Below are 15,613 nucleotides of genomic sequence, written 5' to 3'. Positions count from 1 at the left end.
AAATTCAGGAAAAGTAGCTGGTGAAGCTACTTCTATTAGTTTGTTTTTTTTTCTAGTTATTTTTGATAGTTTGGACTGGGTGGCGGGTTTGCGTCTCTTCATACCAACCACCAGCTCTTCAACGAACCGCCAGACCACTCCTTTAGAGCGTCCGGCAGGTCGGCTTCAGCGAGACACGAACCGCACCTCAATCGCGACCGTCAGACCACCTTTTGTAGGCTCCTGGCTGGCAGGCTAGCTTCAGCGGGAGGCGAACCGCATCTGTTCGTACCAACCACCACCTCTTCAACCAACCGCCATCGCTAACCGCCAGACCGCACCTTTGGAGCGGCTGGCAGGTTGTTATATTTAACCCTCCCATTTGGGAGTCATTCCTATGTTCCCAGGGTCCTATGTTCCCCAGCTCTATATAGCACATAATGGGAACCTGAAAAAGACGTTTCCCAGCTCTGTATTCGCTTAATATGGTTAGTTAGGGTTAGGGTTAGGGTTAGGGTTTAGGGTTAGGGTTAAACATAGGACCCTGGGAACAGAGGACCCTGGGAGAGCACATATGTAGAACTGGGGAACATAGGACCCTGGGAACATAGATATGCTCCCATCATTTGCATACAGACAACTCTCTGATGGGCCTTCATGAAGGTGCCAGCTGTGGTTGATAGGGGCAAATGCAAAGCCTCATTTGCAAAATGCAAATGCAAAGCCTCATTTGTTCTTAACAACAGGCTAATGAAAAAAAACAACAACAAAAAAAACAGGCTAATGGGACACAGCTGATCCCTGCTGGCTTGAAACGACCTGCTCAGCAGCTCAGAAACTGAATTATGCCACCAATTACAAAGTGATTAAAAACATGTCTTTCATTTTCCTTTCTGTCTTTTTTCAGAAGATGTGTTATCATGGCGGATGCATGGGGTGTTTCTTCTTTGGGTGATACAGATAAAACTCTCTCTCTCTTTTCTATAGATGCTAGACCGATATTAATCAATTCATCAGTTTGCAGCAAAACTAGCCATTTCTGCTATGAAACCTGGTGATTTACTGGCATTCTGCTTTCATGCATGTTAATGATGTAAAGAGGAAGGAAGTCTGCTCTTTTTTTTTTTTACCAGCTTGTTTCTCTCCTGTCTACAAACTGTGTCAACCACAGAAGACCACATCCTTCTCCACTGTAAGTTCTGTCAGAGAAATTGTGTTTTAAGGCTTGTTGCTTAAAATTTAACAGCCATTTGAAAAGTTATCATGCAGGATTTAATATTATTTTGGAGGACTGCCCAATTGCGTTAAGACTTTATTCAATGAGAAGGGTAACGATAGAGTACAGTAGACGGCACATTGTCAGCTAAATATCAGTAGAGTTGTGTTTTTGATGTGACTAACTGATATACTTCTCATGTTATGTCCATTATCTCCCTGCTGATGTGTTTTAACGTCTCTGAAGCCTCGACAGAGAGAGGAGAGGACCAGCTATGAGTTTTACAGCAGCAGCAAGTGGATTTGTTGTCTTCCTTCTGTCTGTGCCAGGTATTGTACATTTACATTTAAATTTTAGGCATTTTGCTGGCATACTCTGTAAGAGCAACTTACAGAGAGTGTAAGGGTAGAATAAGCTTAAATTCCTATCTGCCTAGATTGCACTATATTTACTATTCAAAGCATCAATCAGTACAATAAGTTCATACTCTATTTTCTTTCGTGCATCTCTCCCTTCTCATTATTTATGTTCCATACTGTACGACCCCCTGCCTCAATCCACATAACTAACTGTAGAAGGCATGTGTACATCTTCCACTGTCTTTTACACTGTAAATTCATAATATGTATGACTGAACATACAGTTTGTCTGTCTGCCCTAAACCTGTGTTCGCCCTGGCTTAACCCAGACTGACATTATAAACATCAGAAACTTTATATATAATTTATATAGCGCTTTTCAAAATAGAAAGTTACAAAGTGCCCAACAAACAGGAAGTGAAAAAACGTCACTTCATGAACTGAATACAACAGTGAAGTACTGCTTTACTGCTCCACCCCTGAGAGAAATTGTTTGGAAAATGTATTTTTCTGAATTTTCTTTCCCTTTCATCAGCTGTCAGAACACAAAATGATCTGGCAATTGTCTGTTTGGAAGATGTTTGTGTTACACTTAAGACACACTGTAGGCATTTGGTTGACACCTTTAACCCCAGCAACTTCCAATGAGCGCAACAGCAGAAAGCACTTAAAGGAATAGTTCACCAAAGTAATGAAGTCATGATGTACTCACCCTCATGCCAGATGAAACACGGGTGAAGTTTGTTAGTCCATATAACACAACTCTGTAGCAGCGTTCTCCAAAACAACTGAAGTGAAAGGGGTCCGGTTCTTTAGAGTTCCAAAAAGGGCAAAAACAACAATAAAATTATTTCATACAGCTTGTGCAGAATAATCCGAGCGATTCTGAAGCCAAGTGATCGCACTGTGAGTGTAAAAGATCTATATTTACTCCATTATTTCACTACTCCTGTTGTCCTTGCGTGTCCATGCTCTGCTCAACAAGAATGCACAACCTTCCAGCAGTGTGAACTATTCCGTTAAATGGGCCACAGCACCCAGAAGTATTGAATATTCCTGTGACCCTAGAATGATAATGTATTATTGTCAAGCCTTACAAGATGCATTTTCAGTTCTACTTAGATGCATGAGTAACTCACCAATACAACTTTGCTGGGAGAACGACATCAGGGGTCCCCTTTCCGCAGCCAAGTGGCAAAGAATATGGAATACTTCAATAATATCAAAATGTGTCAGAGAGAATCGTCATCGCGACACGGGACATAATGCTAACGTTAGCTACCAGGTTAGCTTACCCTCTTGCGTCGCATTGAACAGCCAGAGAGCAGTCTGTTGTCTCGCTGCCTTCGGCCTCTTCTGAAATAAAATCTGTTTCACATACCGAGAATCAAGAACACCATCGCTTCGATATCCTCCATTGTTGCTGTGTGTGTCGCGTTTCATGCAGCGGCGCGGCGTCGCTATGACGACCAGTTGTGGGGGGGGGGGGGGGGGGGGGCACATTGAGGGGGTACTATCTGCAGTGGAAAACCTTACTACCAAAAGCGAGGCGAGGCGAGGCGAGTTGAGCCGGTACCATGCGGTGGAAAAGCAGCATAAATGTCCTATACTTTGTATACTAGGAGACAAAATAGATGGGTTATCTGTAAGGAAAAGGAGATTTGTAACATCGGGTTGTCTTGCTGCTAAACGGAAAATTGTTATGAATTGGAAGATAAGAACTCCAACCTGTTTTAGCTTGAGCAGTTGGTTGGAAGAGTTTATAGACTTAATAGGGATGGAAAGAGCTGCCGCCACACACTACTCACACCTTGATCTGGGCCTAGAGGGATTGTGGAATACAGTAATGTCATTTGTCTTTGCGTTGTGTATGTAATGTATGTGTTTAATGTCCAGTCTGTTAATATAAAAGGAAAAATTATAAAATAAAAAAAATAAAAAAAGATTCATGATGAGGAACTTCTATGACAGCAGCTGCAGTAGATCAGCACTTTTTACTCAGAGGAGTTTGAAGCTTGCCCACAAAATGTAGTCCAGCTGTCCAGCAGGTTCACAAACTGCAGCAGCTCCACTACAGATGAAAGTCTGTCCTCTAATGTTTTTATGAATCTGATTCTGGTTTCTGATGTGCTCTGTGTTACAGTGGTACAAGGTCGGGATGACTGGGGAGTGACTTACACTTCTACTGAGATCTGTGCCTTAAAAGGATCAACAGTGGACATACACTGCACCTACAGACACCCAGCCAACATAGGTCGCGTTACTGTCAAAGCTGAAAAAACATTCTGGTTTACTAAACAGGAGGGTGATGAACCTGTGGATCTGAAAACAGAGTCAGAGCATAAAGGTCGTGTGGAGTATCATGATGATCAGAAGAACTGCAGCCTGAGAATCAAAGACCTGAGAGAGACTGACTCAGCTGTGTACAAGTTCAGGTTCATAACAAACCATCCAAAAGGGAAATATACTGGTTCACCTGGAGTCACTTTGACTGTCACAGGTAACATTTTGATCGGTTTATATGTTAATTCAGTTCCAAATATAGTTCAACATCTTGGAAATGCTGATGTTGTGTGTGTGTGTGTGTGAGATTGATGGTTCAGTCTCAATGACATTTCTGTTCCATGTTCATATATCCAGATCTCCAGGTGCAGGTGAGCAGATTATTAGGCCACCAGTTTTATACCCGGGCAGAGCTGAAGTGTCAGAGCAGTTGTCGTCTAGCTGGTCGTCCTTCCTACGTCTGGTACAAGAATGGACAGGAAATTAAGGAAGAAACTTCTTCTTCTTATACAGGCAACTTTAATCCTGAAGACAGCTATTCCTGTGCTGTAAAAAGACATGAGGCTCTCCACTCTCCTTCAGTGTGTGAGTTTCCTCTTCAGTGTGTCACTAACATAACACCATCTGGTTGAGCCTTTTACCTAATGTACTGTACCATGACTGCATGTATTTAATATGGGTGAACCCAGTAGGAATCATCTTCCCCACCTTGTTTGTCTGAATATTTGCCTCTTACACATTGTCAATTATTCAACCTGTTCATCAACATAACTATCATCTTCATTCCCAGCCTGCTTCTCTAACCTTCTGGATCCTGCCATCCCACAGCTATGAACTATTAATAATTGAAATAAGTTCTATGATAAAACACATTTTCATCTTAAAGTTAATGTATGTTAATTTCATATCTTCCAGATGCTCCAAAGGTTCCCTCAGTGTTGGTGAGTCCCCCTGGTGAAACAGTGGAGGGCAGTTCAGTGACTCTGACCTGCAGCAGTGATGCCAACCCAGCAGCTACTTACACCTGGTACAAGGAGAATGGAAATCCAGACCATAAATCTTTCAGTACAGAACCACAGCTTGACTTTGTTTCCATCCAGCCCTCTGACTCTGGAGAGTATTACTGTGCAGCTGAGAATGAGTTGGGGGCAAAGAGATCTGCCTCCATCTCTATTAATGTGAAATGTGAGTGAAATGCAACTCATGAATCACACAATTTAGAAGCTACCAGCAGCTTTTTAGTCTTTATCCACTGAAGGCTCATTTGCTGAACAGGCATGCTCTGTTTCAGCCTTGCTCTGCTTCACATCTGTACAGTTTCATACATTCACATCTGGAAGATGCTGAATACAACAGCAGTCTCCTGTAGGCTGGGACTGGGACTGGGATAAAACAAGCACAGATCCTGTACAGACCCACGGCGCGTGTTCAATTCAATTCACTGCAATGAAGCATTACGACGCGGTTATCGGTTAAATAATTAAACTAACATCACTTAAATAGCACAGGTAATAATGTTACCTAACGTTAAAGTTTATGGGGCAGCGGAAGCCATGGATGTATGTAAATTAATGGCAGAGAGTGGGGCTCAGTGTGGGAGCAATGCTTGGGTAGCGCGAGACGTTTATCGGTTAAATTACCTATTCCACCAATGTCACATACCACAGGTAATGATATTACATACTGCTAAGGTCTGCAGGACAGCAGAAGATGTGGATGTCTGTAAATTGACAGTGAAAAGTGTAACTCAATGTGTGATCCAATATGGCATTATCAGTGAATGGGACTCAATGTGGCCTTTAGCCCATAGGCCATCTCTTAGTCAAAGACTGCCTGCCTGACTGACTGACCTGAATTTGCGATGCCCTCGGCTGTACCGTGGGAAAAACTAAATGCAGCATTATGGTGCTGCATGTGGTCGCACTGATGTTAGTTCTTGGTCTTCAAAATAAATGAATCTATTTGTGGTACTTGGTCACATCTGCTACAGTTTTTCAGAACTAGTTTTGCATTTTTGGTGCTTTTACATGTTGATTTGTTAGGTCGACTCACTCTTGATTGATGCTTAAAGCATTCACTCTGTCACTGTCAGCTCAGAATATGAAAGGTAGAATGTGAGAAAATAAAGTTGGGCTGGCGGGGCAGATAGACCTATGATCCCCCATCCATCCTCCCTTTCTATGGAATCTGCAGGCCTGAGCCTGAGACTTTAAATCTTTTCATATCTGCGTTGCGTGGCTCACCATTGGCCCAAAGTCGACTGGCCCTCCAAGAAAACTCCCGCTACTCCCCCCTTCAGTTTGTCTTTCTGAATATTTACCTATCAGCTTCATTCCCTAGCCTGCTTCTCTAACCTTCAGGATCCTGCCATCCCACAGCTATGAACTATTAACCATTTAAATAAGTTCCATGATAAAACACATCCTCATCTGAAAGTCAATGTATGTTAATATCATTTCTTCCAGATGCTCCGAAGGTTCCCTCAGCGTTGGTGAGTCCCTCTGGTGAAACAGTGGAGGGCAGTTCAGTGACTCTGACCTGCAGCAGTGATGCCAACCCAGCAGCTACTTACACCTGGTACAAGAAGAACGGAAATCCAGACCATAAACCTTTGAAAACAGAACCACAGCTTGACTCCATCCAGTCCTCTGACTCTGGAGAGTATTACTGTGAAGCTGAGAATGCATTGGGGGTAAAGAGATCTGCCTCCATCTCTATTAATGTGAAATGTGAGTGAAACTACTGTGAAAGCAACAAACATCTTAAATCTGTCATCTCTTGTATTTTTTATTAACCTGGGAAATGTTTTGCTGAGCATGTATGTTTTTTCTGCTCTGCTCTGCTTCACTTTCACAACTGGGAGCTGCCCAGTACAACCACAGTGTGTGACTGTAGTTCACTGAGCAGCTCCACTGCAGCACTTGGAGATGAAGTACCTTGCTCAAAGGCACAGTGACAGCAGATGTTGAGGGACAGGAGAGCGTTACTGATTCACTTCTGTGATCCAGATTTTCCCAGCTGTGGAATTCAAACCATCAGACTTCCAGTCACAAGCTCACTTCCAAGCATTCAGATGCTGCCACCCACATAATTATTTACTACTTGTTGTTTAAATACAGTATGTGCCATTGTTAAAACACATTCTCATTTTATAGTTAATCCATGTTAATCCATGTCCTCCAGATGGCCCCAAGAACACTTCAGTGTTGGTGAGTCCCTCTGGTGAAACAGTGGAGGGCAGTTCAGTGACTCTGACCTGCAGCAGTGATGCCAACCCAGCAGCTACTTACACCTGGTACAAGGAGAACCGAACACTGCGTCAAGAACCAGAGGAAAGATACAGTTTCACCTCCATCAGCTCTGAGGACAGCGGGATGTACCACTGTCAATCTGACAATCAATACGGACAGTTCAACTCTTCCTCTCTGTTCATAGATGTCCAGTGTAAGTAGAAAACATTAGCAAATCTCTTAGGCCGACAATGACTTTACAAGTACATTATGACACTCTTGTCATGCAAACCCCCTGAGAACAGGGAGCTATCAATAGTTTGTGAGAGCACTAACTTACTTAATAACTTCCACCCTATATTCCTTCCCCTCCTCAACAAAATAATTGCAGGCATGAAACCCACTTCCAGCTGCTTTGACTTCATCCCAGCTAGGCTCTTGAAGGAGGCTTCATTAATTACTGACCTTTTTGAACAAAAACAATATATTTGAAAAATTCCAATCTGGTTTTTGAGCACACTACAGAATCAGCTAGCCTGGTATCCAGCCCCTATGAATCACAGTTTTCAGCACTCTTCGAATTTGCATGGCGATTCAATCTGTGATTCATAGGGGCTGGATACTAGGCTAAGAATCAGCCCCGTTGAAGGTAACAAATGATCTCATCCTTGCAGCGGATGTAGGTAATTGCTCTATCCTCATCCTCTTAGATCTCAGTGCAGCCTTCGATACGGTTGATCACACAATCCTTATCGATCTCTTGCGGTAGTGGGTAGGCATCTCTGGGCCAGCTCTCAATTGTTGTTGTTTCTCGGTATCTGTAGGCAACTCATTCTCCACCCCTGCCTATACTCCTTGTGGGGTTCCTCAGGGTTCAATCTTAGGCCCCCTCTTGTTTTCTCTGTACATGCTTCCACTAGGTCAAATTATTCAGAAATACAACATATCTTTTCATTGTTATGCTGACGATTCACAGCTCTACCTTCCGCTCAAACCTGATAACCAGGCTGAGCTACATACACTGTCTGAATGCCTAGAGGACATTAAATCCTGGATGGCACAGAACTTCCTCCAACTGAATGAAAATAAGATTGAGGTCTTATTGTTTGGCCCCCCTGCCTCAGCTAATACCATTACCCAGAGCCTGGATCAATTATCCAGGTATGTTAAACCACATGCCAAAAACCTAGGGGTGATACTTGATGGCGCTTTGAACTTTGATAAACAGATTAACTTAGTTGTGAAATCTAGCTTCTTCCAGCTCAGGGTTATTTCCAAAATCAGGCCTTTTCTGTCCTTCTCAGACCTGGAAAAACGAATTCATGCATTAATATACTCCTGACTTGACTATTGTAACTCCCTCTATTTTGGTATTAATCAGACTTCTATCTCCCGTTTACAACTTGGACAGAACACTGCGGCTAGATTGCTGTCCAGACGTAAAAAAAAGAGATCACATCACACCAATCCTGGCTTCACTATACTGGCTCCCTGTCCATTTCACAATTCAATACAAAATCCTCCTGTTTATTTTTAAAGTGTTGCATGGTCTCGCTCCTGGCTACATTTCTGAACTCCTGACCCCCGAACACCACTGTTAGGCCCCTTAGGTCCACTGACAAAGGTCTGTTAGCCATTCCATGGTCTCGACTAAAGAAATCTGGTGACAGGGCCTTTTCTGTAGCAGCTCCTATACTGTTGAATAGTCTCCCAGAAAAAATTAGATTTGCTGATTCAGTTGACGCATTAAAGAGTCGTCTTAAAACCCACTTTTACTCGCCATCCTTTTGCTCTGATTGATCAGGTGTCTGTGGATGTATACTCATGGCTGTGTGTGTATGTGTGCGTGTGGCTGTGTTGTCTACTTATTTAATTTTTCTGCTCTTATAGGTTTTTCTTTATTCTTCTTGTTTTACTCCTTGCACTTTTTTGTTGTTTTATTTTTATTCTTTTTTTTTAACTTGAACCTGAAAAGCTCAAGCACGCTTGTTCAGAAATAACAGCCCTCAGCAGACATTCATTGGCTAATCAGAATTGAGATTTCTAATTAATAAGCCAACATATTATATTACTCACAATACAAATTCCCATGACTATGAATTGTGTCTCTATACATATTGTCCTCCAGATGGTCCGAAGGTTCCCTCAGTGTTGGTGAGTCCCTCTGGTGAAATAGTGGAGGGCAGTTCAGTGACTCTGACCTGCAGCAGTGATGCCAACCCAGCAGCTACTTACACCTGGTACAAGAAGAATGAATCCTCACCAAAAGCATCAGGACAGACCTTCACCATCACTGACATCAGACCTGAACACAGTGGGAATTATTACTGTGAAGCCCAAAACAGAAGAGGACATAATAACTCCACCTTACAGTTGACTATTGTGGCAGGTAAACGTCCATCCTGTACCAGAGGTCATCCATGTCGTAACACACCATCTAATGTAATGCAAAATATGTCATGGGCTGCCAGGGCTTTGCACTGCCTAAACAGGGCATACCATAATTCCTCTAAGCACTGTGCATTCCAAAATGTGTTACACACGAACGAATGAACAAACGAACAAATCAGTGAATGAGAGCGCACACAGAGCCCAGCTCTTATAGAAGCGTTCCCCCGAGCACCTAAGAACACACTGATTAATTTAGCACACAACATGACACAGAGGCTTTCCATGTCTGGCGCCATCATCAGGTGTACTAGAGAATTGGTTGTGTGCAAATAATGTTAATCTTACAACTAGGCAAGAAAAAGATAGATAACTGAAAAAAAGTGTTGTGATGTGAATGTAGGTCAATTCCGTAGGCCTAATAAGCAAAAGTGAATTGAGGTTTGTTTCCAAATTTAGGTTACTATGACTCAATAAACTGCCTTCAACTGTCACTTAAAATTTCACATTTACACAAAATAATTCCATATAAGAACACAGTTTACATACTGGAAATGTGTTTTTAGAATGCTATTTGTGTTTTAGGAGGGCCATAATTCTGAATTATCTTAAAAAATACCTTTAGTGGTGAGTATGATATGACCCAGTTACTCATTAAGAGACAGACTTTATCAGCAAATATATTGTATATTGTTATTTTTTGTCAGTTTATCAGTCAGTAATGTACCCAAACTCTGTAATCCCCTAATTAATTGTATGTATTTTCATTTGATCTCTTCCCAGGCCCATGGAAATCAACAGCTGCTGCAGTAACTACGACTCTTCTCCTGGTTATCATACTCCTCATAGGCCTATTTGTCTTGCTAAGGATTAGGTGAGCAATTCTGTTTCACTGTGGTTATGTTCTCTTAGACGTTTAAAATTCAGTCATTTGTTCAGTAATTCAGTTGTTCGTTCATTCTCCTAACCAGAAGGAAGAGGGCCTCCAAACAACCATCTGGACCTGGACAAAGACCAGACAACGGGCTACAGGTGAGGAAGAGGAATTAAACAAGTTCAGTGCAAAAGAAAACTACTGCAGTCTGGCTCCTCAGTTCAGACTACAGAGTCACGGGGGGGGGGGGGGGGGGGGGTTCACCAATAAAATTGAAGAACACAGACAGTTCAATCCACAAACATGTTACTATTTTGAACAGAAATGCCTTAAAGGGGCATTAATTAGTCTAAGAACTTTATGGAGCTCTATCAGTGACCAGTAGGAATTGCAACAATATCAAGAGAACTGATTTCTTCCTACATCCGCCCCCAGCCCCTCCCATCCTCTTGTATTTTATTTTTCTAATTTTCTTTTCCACATTTCTGGGCTATTTATTAGAATTTATAGCCTAGAAATTTGATCTTACTATTAAAGCAGAAACAATGGCCATTTGGTGTAATTTGCTAATTCCTGCCATTTCCAGGAAAACGGTCTGATTGTGGAAAAGAGAACCCACTTGAAATAAAATTACACATTTTTCACTACATTTATGGTTATTTTTGTTTTTTACTGTCCTACCCCACATAGATTATATGTTTATAAGTTTGCACAATTGAGTGATATTCACAAAATCTTGCAATATTTGATATTTGATATTATCAAATATTGGCCCAAGCCTACTCGTTCATAGCACCATCTGCTATTGTTGAGCAGTTGAAGATGTAAGTAGGTATAAGGGAGCAGATTGGGAGTGTCTTGAAATTCCAGTGGGTGAGGGGTTTTTGTTCCAAAACAGAGTAAGGGCCAGAAAGTGAGTTTTCTAAAATGTAATGTAACCTTGTCTGTGTGATTTCTACCCTTCAGCTAAATCCGGGTCATGTGTGTGACACTTCAGCTGCAGCACAGACACAACCGACAGAGCAGCAGGACGACCTTGACTACACCACCATCCACTTCTCTAGGACACAGTCAGATCCTCTCTACTCCAACTTCAGGCCTCAGAGAAGAGAGGAGGAGGAGGAGGAGACTGTCCAGTATGCTGCTGTCAACTTCAAAAGACCCCAGACTGATCCTGGGTGAGCCGGCCTTCACATTACAGCTGAATGAACCATCAAATTGGCACACTGTCCTTGCTGTGAGATTAAAAATGCATGAGTTTTAAACAATGTCCAAGATTTTTATAGATTATAACAATTTTATTACCGTTGTATTTGATTTTTTTGAACCTGTTTTTAATTAATGATTTTGACTTCAGAATGCACTAATTTATTTTCCCTCTCAGAACCAGAAACCAGGAAGCTGATGAGGATCCATCTGAGCTGTACAGCACAGTCCAAAAACCCTACACCAAGCCCAGATTCTGAACACAACACGACTTTTAAATTCAAATTCAAATTTTATTTGTCACATACACAATCATACACAGTACAATGCGCAGTGAAATGCTTTAGGTACCTGTTCCGGCTCAGATAGTGTGTAAAACAAAATTTAAAAGAGCAATTCAAATTGAGACATAATTTAATAAATAAAATAGAAGTAAAAATGTAGACAATATACACATGTGCTATACACAGAATTGTGCAAATGGTGCAACCTATGCAAATATTGCAACCTAACTTGGAGGTGAAGGGGGGGGGGGGGGGGGGGGCACAGTTCTTGTTGAGCAGTTGGATGGCCTGAGGGAAGAAGCTCCTTCTCATCCCCTCTGTGTTTCTGTGTTGGCCCTCAGGCAGTGGTAGCGCCTCCCTGATGGCAGCAGAGAGAACAGTCTGTTATTGGGGTGACTGGGCTCCTTAACAATCTTCTTGGCCTTTGATCTGCATCGCCTGTTGTAAATGTCCTGGAGGTTAGGGAGGGTGGTTCTGATGGAGCAGACCACCCTCCTAAGGGCCACTTAATCCTGTTTGGTGCTGCTCCCCATCCAGGTGGTGATGCTCCCAGACAGGATGCTCTCTATGGTGCAGGTGTAAAAGTTCCTGAGCACCCTGAGGGGGAGCTTAAAGTCTCTCAGGCATCTGAGATGACCAAGATATTTAAAGCTATCCACCCTCTCCACTTCGGCTCCATTGATCCTGAGTGGGTGGTAGTTCCTCTGCTGCTTCCTGCCAAAGTCCACTATCAGTTCTTTAGTTTTACAGACGTTCAGCATGAGGTTGTTCTCCTGGCACCAGTTCTCCAGGTGGTTAATCTCCATCAGGTAGGCTTTCTCATCATTATTGGAGATCAGGCCCACTACAGCTGTGTCGTCAGCAAACTTGACAATGGTGTTAGAGTCTGCAGTGAGTACAGCAGGGGGCTCAGCACGCAGCCTTGGGGGGCTCCGGTGTTGAGGGTGAGGGGGGATGACACATGGTGGCCCACTCGTACCACCTGTGGTCTGCTGGTCAGGAAGTTGAGGACCCACCTGCACAGGGAGGAGTGTGGTCCTAGGTCTTTCAGTTTAGTGACCAGTCTGGAGGGGATTATTGTGTTAAACGCTGAACTGTAATCAGCAAACAGCATTCTGGTCTATTATTAAGACACATTGGGCCCTCTCTTACACCCGGCGCAAAGCGCAGCGCAAGTGTCATTGCTAGTTTCCGACCGACGCAGTTGTCATCTTGCCTACTATGACAATTTGCACTTCACTTCATTCCTGACATGTATTTTGTTGCCAAGTTGCCATATGCTTTCACCATTATGCAATGCCAAAAACTACGTGTCCCTCTCACCATTACGCAGTGCCAAATGCCCAACATGCAACCCCTTTGCACCTTACTTTGCGCCCACATTGTGCGTTGTTTAACTAGCAATTTGGATTTGGACACGCCCTAAATGCACTTGCACCATGCGCTTTAGACCATGCGCCATGGATCGTTTAAATAGGGCCCATTATTTCATCTTTATTTAAGCAGGTAGCCACATCGAGATTAAAAATCTGGCCAAGAAGGCAGCATCATGACAACCATAAAGGTTAAACATATAAACAACATATAACAATGTACATATGTAAAGCTCTTGTGTGAAACCACTTAGCTTCATGTTTTTTCATGTTACTCAACACAGGTCAGCTCTATAATTAACTTCACTTGAAGCGAAGGAATGAAATTCTGCGTAAAGTATTTATGAGTTACTGCCATAGATTGTGTACACTTCACTGTGCGTAATTTATGTATATTGTTGAGATGAAATACGGTGACTTGTTTATGCGACATATTTTTCAGAAGCCCATTTCATTAAGTAGTAATAAAGACTCTTTTGCTTATTTCTCACTGACTCCCTGCTCTTTGTCACTCAAGGTAGTAATATAAAATAAACACTAAAATCAATAAGGTGTGAATTAGGATCAGGTTGATAGATTGCTGATGACATATCTTGGCAATATTGACGAGATATCTTTTATTAAAGGGTCTGTGTGTAATTTCTGGTCCAGTGCTGCCCTCTATCGTTCAGAGTTGTCATGACAACACTCTGCCCTCCGTAGAGCGAGATCGTCATCAGCATGGTGGGCAGGTTAGACTGTTCCAGAACAATGAAAGAGAGAGAGAGAGAGAGAGAGAGAGAGAGAGAGAGAGAGAGAGAGAGAGAGAGAGAGAGAGAGAGAGAGAGTTGTTGCTGTTAGTGGCAGGTTGAGTGTGTAACGGTCTGCTTACACACACATCAATAGGGATGTGGTGCTGTTGGGTGGTTGGGGTGTGTGTGTGTGTCACGGTTGTGAAAAACTCAGAGACTGGACCCAAATGCAAGCCGGGAGGGAGAGAGCTTTTCTGAAGCAAGAAGCTTTAATTGAAGAACTGAGGCAAAGTACAGAACTGGCAAACCAAAAGGCAAAACTCAAACTGGCCGACAGGCAAAGGGAACCAAGAATCCAAACCTGGCAGGAACAAGTGTTAGAAGACGACGACAGGAAACAACACAGGTTAACTCAGGTAACAGAACAGGTAACTAAGCAGGTAGCCAAACAGAAACAAAGCAGGTAACTAAACAGACAAAATGACACCACTCCAGGGGAACACAGACTATTTATACACACAGACTAATGGGGAAATGAAGAACAGCTGGCAGGCTGGAAATGAGTCCGGGAGCTGATTGGTAGAAAGCAGGCTGGTGAAGGGGGAACAAGGTAACAGGGCTAATGGGCTGATGGAAGACATGAGTGTGTGCAGGAGGAGGGAAAGTCCGAGGACATCTGGTGGCTGGTAGGAGGATGGCAGGACTGGGGAGTGAAAGGAGTGGTTGACCAGACAACAGGCGCAGACAGGGGCAGATCATGACCAGGAAACAGGGGCAGACAGGGGCAGATCATTAAGGGCTAGGGCTGAGATCATAAAACACAAGGGGTGCATTCCATTTGGCCAAAATGCGTCCTCTCCTCCGTCCTCGCGGCCTCGTCTCCTCGCTGACTCGGCATCCAAAAATGAGCCGCCATCATGAAGGACGTTCCAATTGGTCAAAAAACGCATGAAGGATCCTTCATGTCTCCTCGGGTGCATTGTATTGTGTCTCCTCCTCCGTCCTCGCGACCTCGTCTCCTCGCTGACCCGGCATCCAAAAATGAGCCGCCATCATTAAGGATGTTCCAATTGGTTAAAAGACACATGAAGGATCCTTCAAGTCTCCTCGCCTCCGTCCTCCAATAAGGCGTGGTCGGAGGATACTCAGGTGTATCCTCGATGCGGAAATAATGAGTGAAGTCAATTAACTATTGGCACGTGCGGATATAAGCCCGCCTCCATACCATCAGAAAACGTGCGGACATTGGCAGAAAAAAAATCCACAGGTGTAAGTAGCTAACCTGACTTGCCAGATGATTCCGCGAATCCAGCTGCCTCGCAAGGTAAGTAAGTAGCACCAACTTGTTATATATTTTTCAAACAGAAATAGCAGAGGTTTTAAATGTTAGCCTAACATTTGTTAATGAAGGGGTATACTTAAATGTTCATATACTGACAGATCTGCTGTAGTTGTAGGATGTCAAACTTCTCCCAAATAGGCATCAGTAAATTATTTTAAGGCTCGAATGTGATATAGGGACAGAGGAGACGGCCAGCTGATCCTCCAGCGCATAGTGGGGTGAGTGGGGGGCAAGTAACGTGAATTTTATAGGCTATGGAGTTATTTTATAGGATTTATCATTAATATGAATGACATTCCATGGTCTAATAAGCCTAAATGAAATCCGTTCATTAGGACATATAGAAAT

The 15,613-nt window shown here is 43.0% G+C and overlaps 1 protein-coding gene across 1 annotated transcript; it reads left to right on the top strand.

Moving 5' to 3' along the window:
• The first annotated feature begins 1,379 nt into the window (after window positions 1-1,379).
• LOC139663049 (B-cell receptor CD22-like) lies at window positions 1,380-12,065 on the top strand. Its single transcript, XM_071541578.1, has 11 exons — window positions 1,380-1,524; window positions 3,698-4,054; window positions 4,195-4,422; window positions 4,753-5,022; window positions 6,303-6,566; window positions 7,021-7,281; window positions 9,196-9,456; window positions 10,239-10,329; window positions 10,427-10,487; window positions 11,296-11,507; window positions 11,714-12,065. Exons 1-11 carry the CDS (start codon window positions 1,470-1,472, stop codon window positions 11,793-11,795), a joined length of 2,142 nt encoding a protein of 713 aa, XP_071397679.1. The 5' UTR covers window positions 1,380-1,469; the 3' UTR covers window positions 11,796-12,065.
• The last annotated feature ends 3,548 nt before the right edge of the window (window positions 12,066-15,613 follow it).

This window comes from Centroberyx affinis, unplaced genomic scaffold, assembly GCF_046629955.1.
Source record: "Centroberyx affinis isolate AG114_WGS23_722 - 3 ecotype Tasmania unplaced genomic scaffold, CSIRO-AGI_Caff_v1 ptg003902l_1, whole genome shotgun sequence".
Lineage (NCBI taxonomy): Eukaryota > Metazoa > Chordata > Actinopteri > Beryciformes > Berycidae > Centroberyx > Centroberyx affinis.
Note: the sequence above shows the minus strand (reverse complement) of the source record. Positions and strands in the feature narration are given on the sequence as shown.

Excerpts from the sequence above, each read along its gene's own strand:
- LOC139663049 (XM_071541578.1), top strand. The coding sequence starts at position 1,470 with ATGAGTTTTACAGCAGCAGCAAGTGGATTTGTTGTCTTCCTTCTGTCT. Across the intron at positions 6,567-7,020 it reads CATCTCTATTAATGTGAAAT|ATGGCCCCAAGAACACTTCA; the intron begins GTGAGTGAAACT and ends CATGTCCTCCAG. Across the intron at positions 7,282-9,195 it reads TCTGTTCATAGATGTCCAGT|ATGGTCCGAAGGTTCCCTCA; the intron begins GTAAGTAGAAAA and ends ATTGTCCTCCAG.